A 9,146-nucleotide genomic window follows, 5' to 3' on the forward strand; every position below is an offset into this window, starting at 1 on the left:
TTAACGAAGTTTGTGTACTCAGACTAGTAATATTTGGGGTCACAAGTTTTTGCAGTGGATATTTTGTGGGTCAGAAGATAAAAAGTTTGGGAACCACTGGATTAGATCAATATGGCCTCCTGCTGGATCCGGAGACAGTTCTGGTCCAGCAGATGGTGTTCTCCCTCCACAGTAGCCCCTGAAGATAAGCCGCTCCACTAACTGAGCGCTCAGTAAAAYGCTGACTGTTTCCACTCAGTTAGTCTCTCTTAGTCATTTAATGGCTAATGAGATGAGTGAGTGACAGGTCAGATCTGCAAGGGTTTATCCTCTGCAAACTGACCCTTCAYCCTCCTACATATTTGGGTCTGTGGAGTGTCAGCTAACTCAATACTTTAAGCCTCAATAAACCTGTCTGCATTGCTGAAGATGAGGTGGCAGGAGTCTAATGTGTATCTTTGTTTACATAAAATYTGCTGCTGCACGAGTTCCCTTTCTGAACTCGTTTTCTGCTTGTTCCTGTAGCAGCAGGTTATTGTGACCTGTGCTAAAAGCCCTGACCCTTCTGCAATCCTCTTAGATGTTGGCTTAGATTCTTCTGCGTCCCTGAGGAGGACAAACACATCCTTACACTCATCTCGTCCACTATATCACTCACATCTACACCTCGAGGAGTCTTTTTTTTTTTTTTACCGCCATCCTGATGTTAAGGCCAGGGAGTAACAGGTGGTGGGTGGGCAACTTGATATGAGGTGTAAAAAGAGGCACCAAGCAGCTGTTAAGAGAACACGGTCGTGAAAACAAATAAATAAACTTGTTCAGTTAGGGAGCATACGTTGAAGAAGCAGTGGACTGCAACATGTTTGGGATGATTAACTAGTAGATTCCTGAATAGAAGCCATCTCTCCCTGGTTGGAGTCCACAGCTGAACAGGTACAAACTGCCTGCAGATTAGAGATGGCTTCCCTGACAGTGACCTGCTTTCCTGGGTTACTCCTGAAGTGACGTGGGAATAAGCTCTTTTGAGGCTAAAGCCAATTTGCTCCCTAAGATTAGGGGAGATCTGTCTGAAACAGCTGAAGACGCAGCCCTTTTCCTCGGCCTCTCCTGGCACACAGTCCTGTGTGAGAGCTTTCCATCCTGGAGAACCAAAAAACGAAGGGAAGAGCCAGGAAATGGGTGGAACAGGCGTGGGAAGTAATTCAGCTCTTAGCTCTTTGGAGATAGAAACTTTGATTCATACTATACTGACGAGCCAAAGCTATCTTCAGCAAATGCTAATTTCAATGACCTTTACGCTAGGGCTGGGCGGTATAGCTGAAAGATGTATCATGGTATAAGTGTTTCATATCAGTCGATATAGATAATTATTGATTAGTTTTTTAAAGGCCAGGAGAAAAAAAGGTTGTATAAAACAGCCAAACCGGTGATGTGACCTTTCCTCTTTTATCCACAATTTCCTCTCGAGCTGTTGCACCAATTTTTTCCTTTCCCTCCACGTCGTTCTTTTTAAACTTTTTAACCAGTTATGAGGCACAGTGGTGAAACATGAAACTACTGTGCACTCAACAGGTTGTTTCTAGCTTACCAAAGAGTCAGTGAGTTAGTCAATGCCACCAACCTGCAGCTAGGCTTTAGCGATACAGCTTCATTAGCTGTTGTGTGTTATCACAATCTCTGGTCCAGTACATAACGTATTTCTCTATGTAAATTTTGGTAAATTTCTTAAGCAGCTTGCGGCTTACTGCAATTATTTTATGAAGTCAGACGACATCATGTAAAAAAATGAATTGTGCCAGTTGCTAACATCATTAGCTGTTGCTGTGTGTTGTCTCAATCTCCGGTCCTTGTCCTTCCTTAACTTTTATTTCCTTAAATTTCATAAACGCTCCAAAAGCTTCCATAAGCTGAAATATAAATGTTTTATCAGATGTATTTTTTTCTGATAYTGATCTCTTGTCTATCGCGATATATCTCATTTTTTTATCGCCCATCCCTATTTGACGCTAACATTGTTTTGCTATTCATAGAAATTTGGGCATTTGTATTGTTTTAACTAGCATTTGCATGAACTAAAATGTATAATTTTTTTAACTACAGTTGTTTTACAACAGCAGGAATCCACTTTGGACTTCACAGCAGTGTCAGCTTGTCAGTCGAGTCGGAATGAAACTCGGTTTCTCCAGACTAAGATCACTCGAAGAGCGAATTTACAACMGGTAAGAAATTAATTGTTCAGATTCTTCCCACAGAACACCACTTTAAAAGATGGCTTTAAGTTTCAATTTGCATTTTGAATCAAACGTTCGTAGATACCATTGAATCGGCAGCTCAGTAATTTACGACTGCCCTTTTTTTTAACATGCAAGAACACACAAACATACCTCGTGCTGACATTGTTTTATTTGACTTATGTGTGCAGCGGAGAAGCTGAATAATTCTTCTTTGGATTAGACAATAAAATGGCCGCTTGTTTACTTTCGATAATAAAAGTTCTTTGTTAATGATGCATTTCTCTCCTGTTCTACGTAGCAGTGACACAATTTTAAAAGTTCAATCTCTCAGACAAAAAACAAAACAAAAAAACAAAAAACAAAAAACAAAAAAAAAAAACCATTGTGAGGACTCACAAAAATATGTATTTTCCACAAAGATAGTCATATTTGCAAAAAAAGAAAAGAAAACTACAGTTTCATTGGAGGTGTTTTACATTAGCCTTGAACACAAGGAGGTGCAGCACGTTTGAAGCAGCGAAGAATGCGTAGTCCATGATAAGGTTTGAATGTTAGCTGCAGTTGACTGCAAAGAAGTTAAATACAGCAGATGGCAAATATTACAATTCTGTATTATTACCATGTTCAACCTAAGATTTGTAAACAAAATACCCCCACAGTCCTCCCACCCCTAAAATTCCTTCTTTGCTTTTTTTTCTTTTTGGTAATTAAATTAAATAAATGTATTTTAGAGCACTGATAAATAAACTATAGCGTTAAAAACTACTCAAGCTTCCAGATAAAGCAGTATTCAGTGTACAAAAGTTGGAAGTGAATAAAATTTGATTGTGAATGCTGAGCAGGTTGCAGGTCCTTTAACATTTTGGTCCTAACAGARGCTGGACAGGAGCGTGGAGTCTACACGATCAGCATTTTTGCTTTTCTTCATTTAAAATAAAAAAAAAAGAGTTGACAACACAACTCTCTTCCACTTACAGACACGCTCACAAACACACGCTACAACCCATTCATCTCCTCAAGTTGGTCCCAAATCGCATCCATCTACATTTTTCGGGGATGACGAACACTCTGTATATCCCCTCCCTCACTCTCTGACGTTTAGCTGCGTCGTTTCGCCCGTAAAGCTCTTCTTCCTCTTTCACTCTCTTTTCGCTCTGCCCTTCTTTTCCCTCTTTCCGTTTTCCTCCACCTCCTCCGTACTGCTGTGCCCGTTAGCCACGGCAGAGGAGCCGTTAGCCACGGGCTTGCCTCCTTTGAGCGAGGAAGGTTTGCGTCTGTAGGCGTGGTAGTAGAAGTTGGCGAAGAGGATGATGAAGGTGACGGCGTAGCCGATCAGAGCCCACTGCATCCAGCAGGGGAACGGACAGCCGGTGTAGAGGGAATAGCCGGCGTGGCCGATGGTTACATGGAACTGGACCTGTTGAACAGTTTATAATGAACACATAAATTCAAATATTTCTGCCTGAAATACATTGAATTCATATATACATCAGTGTCCTTCACAAACTTTTCTTATTCATTACCATTAAATGAAAATCCTAATTTAATATTTCTGCTTTTTAACACTTGTAGCATAGATAAAGTAGGATTTGTCCTTTTAGTTGTTTGATTTTCGTCAGAGACATACAGCGGGTAAAATAAGTATTGAACACGTCAACATTTTTCTCAGTAAATATATTACTAGAGGTGCTAATGATATGAAATTTTCAACAGATGTCGGTAACAACCCAAGTGATCCATACATACAAAGAAATCAAACCTCCAGAAATGAAGTTATTTGTAATAATGTGGAATGGCACAGGGAAAAAGTATTGAACACATGAAGAAAGGGAGGTGTAAAAAGGCATGGAAAGCCAAGACACCAGCTGAACTCTCTCAGTAATTAGAAAGCAAGCCTGCCCCTTGTCAGTGCAAGTTAATATCAGCTGGTTCAGTCCCAAATGATGGCCAGGTATCACACAAGAACCATCTGATGATGGGTAAAAGTAAAGAGCTCTCTCAAGACCTTCACAACCTTATTGTTGCAAAGCATAATGATGGCATCRGTTACAGAAGAATGTCTAAACTTCTGAAGGTTCCAGTGAGCACTGTTGGGGCCATAATTCAGAAGTGGAAAGAACATTATTTCACCATAAACTGACCACGACCAGGTGCTCCTCACAAGATTTCTGACAAGAATGTCTCTGTACATTTTTCCAGTCATCCTTCCTTCAATTATTTGAAGTTTGCCAGTACCATATGCTGAAAAACAACCCCCACACCATGATGTTCCCACCTCCAAACTTCACTGTTGGTATGGTGTTTTTGGGCTGATGTGCAGTGCCATTTGACCTCCAAACATGATGTGTATTCTGGCATCCAAACAGTTCAATGTTGGTCTCATCTGACCAGACTATATTCTCCCAGTATTACACAGGCTTGTTTAAATGTTGTGCAGCAAACTTTAAAGGAGCTTCAACATGCTGTTTCTTCAGCAGTGGAGTCTTTGTGTGGTGAGCGTGCATACAGGCCATGGTGGTTCAGTGCATTACTTATTGTTTTCTTTGAAACAATCGTACCTGCTAATTCCAGGTCTTTCTGAAGCTCTCCACAAGTGGTCCTTGGCTCTTGGACAACTCTTCTGATAATTCTTTTCACTCCTCTGTCAGAAATCTTGTGAGGAGCACCTGGTCGTGGTCAGTTTATGGTGAAATAATGTTCTTTCCACTTCTGAATTATGGCCCCAACAGTGCTCACTGGAACCTTCAGAAGTTTAGACATTCTTCTGTAACCGATGCCATCATTATGCTTTGCAACAATAAGGTTGTGAAGGTCTTGAGAGAGCTCTTTACTTTTACCCATCATCAGATGGTTCTTGTGTGATACCTGGTCATCATTTGGGACTGAACCAACTGATATTAACTTGCACTGACAAGGGGCAGGCTTGCTTTCTAATTACTGAAAGAGTTCAGCTGGTGTCTTGGCTTTCCATGCCTTTTTACACCTCCCTTTCTTCATGTGTTCAATATTTTTCCCTGTGCCATTCCACATTATTACAAATAACTTCATTTCTGGACATTTATGGTTTGATTTCTTTGTATGTATGGATCACTTGGGTTGTTACCAACATCTGGTGAAAATTTCATGTCATTAGCACCTCTAGTAATRTATTTACTGAGAAAAATGGTGACGTGTTCAATACTTATTTTACCTGCTGTAGCTGCACTATTGTTAATCAAAAGAGTGACAAAATGCTGAATTTACTTGGCTAGAATGATGTGTTTCTTTTTCTGGTCTTGCTTTGGGCCAAGGTTATAATAGTTTTGGATTGTTCATTATAGTTTATTTTTATTTTTTGTGGCATTTTTTCTTTTGATTCAGTTCGTTTTAATTAGTTTTCACAGTTGATTTGCTAGTTTTTATTAGTTCTTATTGCATTTTTAATGCTTAGTTTTAGTTTAGTTTAGTTTTTATTAGTTCTAGTATTAGTTTTTCTGTTATTGTATTTTTTTTGCCAATGCATCCTCAAACTTGTGATGTTCCTGTGAGTTAACTAACCAACAGCCATTTGGTCGCTAGTTAAAGCAGTCCATTACAGCCAGTGTTGTATAAAGTACCTCAAAGTGATACTTGAATAAAAGTACAAGTATCTTATCATAAAAATACTTTGGTAAAAGTTAAAGTCTTCTCTAAAAATATTACTTGAGTAAAAGTCAAAGTATCTGATATTTGTTGTACTTAAGTATAAAAAGTAAATTTCTGACACAAAATCTACTTTTTAAAAGTAAAAATACTGAGTAAAAGTGAGYAGTTAGATTTTGCAAAATTACATTTATAGGGAGGTGACTTCTCGAAAAGCATTTTTTCTAACAGTGTGCAGCTGTGATGGGTTGTGTACAAGCTAATATGGAGTCAGAATGTTATATATTTATRCTTCTCATCCAACCACAATTAAATTCACTCTATCCAGGAGACACAATTTATCAGGATAGTATGTTTTTAAGTAATAACAACTTGGAATAAAATAGGAGTAACAACTTTCTACTTCTTACCTTTTTAAAAAAATGCAGTGAGTAGAAAGTACAGATAGTTGTGTAAAAATGTAACGAGTAAAAGTAAAAAGTACGTTGAAAAATAATTACTCAAGTAAAGTACAGATAACCGAAATTTCTACTTAAGTACAGTAACAAAGTATTTGTACTTAGTTACTTTACAACTCTGATTACAGTGACACTAAAAAATTAAAACTATATATATTCTATCTATAAATTCAGTTAGTATTAGTTAGTTATGTAAATTAATTACACAGTTTTAGTTATCGTTTTTACATTTTATTACAGTTTTTATTTATTTTAGTTAACTAAAATGTTTTTGCAATTTCAGTTTTTGTTATTTAGTTAGTTTTAGTTAACTATAATAACCCTGCTTTGGGCAAGAAACATCTGCACACAATTACACACCCACAAAGTCAATTAAAGATGCAGAACTTTAACTTTGGCCTGAACTGTGGTATTTCAGATCATTTTGTTGGACCAGATGTTTATGTAAGAATCAGGAATATAAATCTTTTTCTTTTCATGTAAAGAAGACTATCTTGGTTCTCCCTACTTTTCTGCTCCTGATGTAAAGAGACTGAAATGAACAAAGAAGGAAAATAAATTATTAGATCTACATGTATGTTACTGGTAATGTTTTRGCTATTCTGCATGTCTTTGTAATTAAAGTAGAGTTGCACTAAATCCAGCTGCAACTGTGCACAAAACAGGTGAGGAAATGATAAAAGCAACTAAAACCCCATTGAAATGCCTGCAAATCGATTTTGTTTGTGCGTGGAACATTTAGAACAACATTTATTATATGTTCTACACAGCTGTGAAGGTGTTACCCACCATCTGAATAATAGTGAGGTATTTTTTCCACCAGAGGTACTTCTGTATATGAGGTCCCAGAGCTGCCAGACCATAGTAACCATACATSAGGACGTGGATGGAGGAGTTGATGGTTGCACCAAAAAATGCTGTGGAGAAGTTGGTGTCACATGTCACTCTGGCGGTGTTATTTCATTGTCTAACATGTACACACAATTCAGCTCCATCTGATTTTCTGAAGCCGCTGGAATTGAAATGAAATAACTCACACTGCCCACCGGGGACCCACTTGATGCCGATCCACCACAGGATGAACATCGTACAGTGGTGGTAGACATGGAGGAAGCTGACCTGGTTGAACTTCTTCCTCAGTATGAAAAAGACAGTATCCAAGAACTCCACTCCTTTGGAGATGTAGTACCACCAAAGAGCAGAAGCTATCTGAAGATGCAAAAGAGGCAGAACTGACTRTTGCATCTCCCATTGATGGATGTCAAACATGCAAACACCTACACCAGTGGGTTCAAATATACTGTATCTCTGACAGAAAACAGCATTTTACAAACGCAGTTCTACAAACACAATGTTCAGGTAATGGGGATTAGAGATGGGTAAAAATATCAGTTCATCACATTGCAGTGTATTTTTTTCCCCACCTCAGAAAAGCCTCTGATTCAATTTGATTTCCTGGCCAGTTTGTCAGGTTTTTATGTTTGCACTCCATATTTACAACATGTATTATTGTTTTTATTATTTTATTCTCTCAAAAATGTTAATGTATACCATTTCTGTTTATATGGGCAAGAAAATAAATATACAAATTTATCCATAAGAACTGAATGTTGTTGGTTGAGGTGGTTAACAATGCCCAGACCTAGAGGAGATCATCTCAGCTGCTGCAGTTTATTATAGGGATGTACAGATACTCATACCAGTTTCTACCAACATGTACTCATACTTCTAATTTATGGCAGCAAGATGTTCACTTCAAAGTTGATCAGTCAATATTTAAAAAAAAAACTATCAAAGCGCAAGTTTTTACCATAAAAATCACCTGATGAATGGATAAAATTTGGAATTAAAAGTTCTACTTATGTTAAAAATTTATAAGTGGTTTGGGCAAATGTAGTACTTGCACTTGTATTTGGTTTAAAAAAATGTTCCTTTGCTTCCCTCGTTTATTTTATTCAAACTTGTGACTTGATGACGACTTAATGAAAAATAAATCTTTGCACACGTGTCTACCAGAAATTAATGAAAAATATAAACAAATATATTTTTTATATTTATTTAGTATGGTTCCAATATGAGTGTTCCTGTTTAACTCTGCTGTGCTCCTCCCTTGTGTGACAAAGCTGCCCTATAAGCCATGGCACTGTGGCACCTCTGATTCCTAAMTAAGGTTGTTGTAACAGAGTAAAGAGCAGAAACGAGGAGGGGCTGAAGCTTTAGTGTGGCGTGACCAACCACCACAGTCTCTTTAACCCTAAACCAGTAGAAAGAAAAAAAAACTGTTGGGCTCTCATGATCTCTTTGTTTCATCCTGCTACGACACACAACAGCATTAGTGATCTTCTTAACGTCAGCAGCAGGATTATAGCATCGCTCCACCTGGCAGACATGTGTTAGCTGAGGTCTAAGCATCAATTTGGTAAATTAAACTTCTCATGTATGAGCTTGGTGGTGTGTGAGGAGGAGCTTACCCTGACTTCATTGACATCATTTGAATAGTTGACAGGCTGACAGAGGTAGCTGTACCCAGCAGCTCTCGATGCTAGCAGGAGCTGATAGAAAAGAGGAAACGGTAAAGTCAGATCAAGACTGAGAAAATTCCTGATTTGGAAAGATGGACAGGAAAGGCCTTATTAAAAGTACAACTTAGTGAAAGAATCAGGATGAAAACAGTGACCTTTGTGGGACAGATGCTGTTTGGGTTTTAACAAGCAAGATGAATTGTTACTACATCAATTTGTCAATGAAAATACTTTAGTTTATTTCTTATTCAGTTTCCATCCATCCATCCATCCATCCATCCATCCATCCATCCATCCATCCATCCATCCATCCATCCATCCATCCATCCATC

The 9,146-nt window shown here is 38.1% G+C and overlaps 1 protein-coding gene across 1 annotated transcript in view; it reads right to left on the reverse strand.

Annotated features, from left to right (window-relative positions):
* Positions 1-2,362: 2,362 nt before the first annotated feature.
* LOC106520030 (elongation of very long chain fatty acids protein 4) overlaps positions 2,363-9,146 on the reverse strand; it is a 12,112-nt gene continuing 5,328 nt past the window's right edge. The window contains exons 4-7 of the mRNA XM_014011929.1: positions 8,764-8,844; positions 7,330-7,501; positions 7,082-7,209; positions 2,363-3,630 (exon numbers count right to left, since the gene is read on the reverse strand). Coding sequence (XP_013867383.1) covers positions 3,352-3,630; positions 7,082-7,209; positions 7,330-7,501; positions 8,764-8,844 — 660 coding nt within the window. The 3' untranslated portion in view covers positions 2,363-3,351. The remainder of the gene's footprint in view (positions 3,631-7,081; positions 7,210-7,329; positions 7,502-8,763; positions 8,845-9,146) is intronic.

The sequence above is a fragment of the Austrofundulus limnaeus genome, unplaced genomic scaffold (assembly GCF_001266775.1).
Source record: "Austrofundulus limnaeus strain Quisiro unplaced genomic scaffold, Austrofundulus_limnaeus-1.0 Scaffold86, whole genome shotgun sequence".
Taxonomy (NCBI): Eukaryota; Metazoa; Chordata; class Actinopteri; order Cyprinodontiformes; family Rivulidae; genus Austrofundulus; species Austrofundulus limnaeus.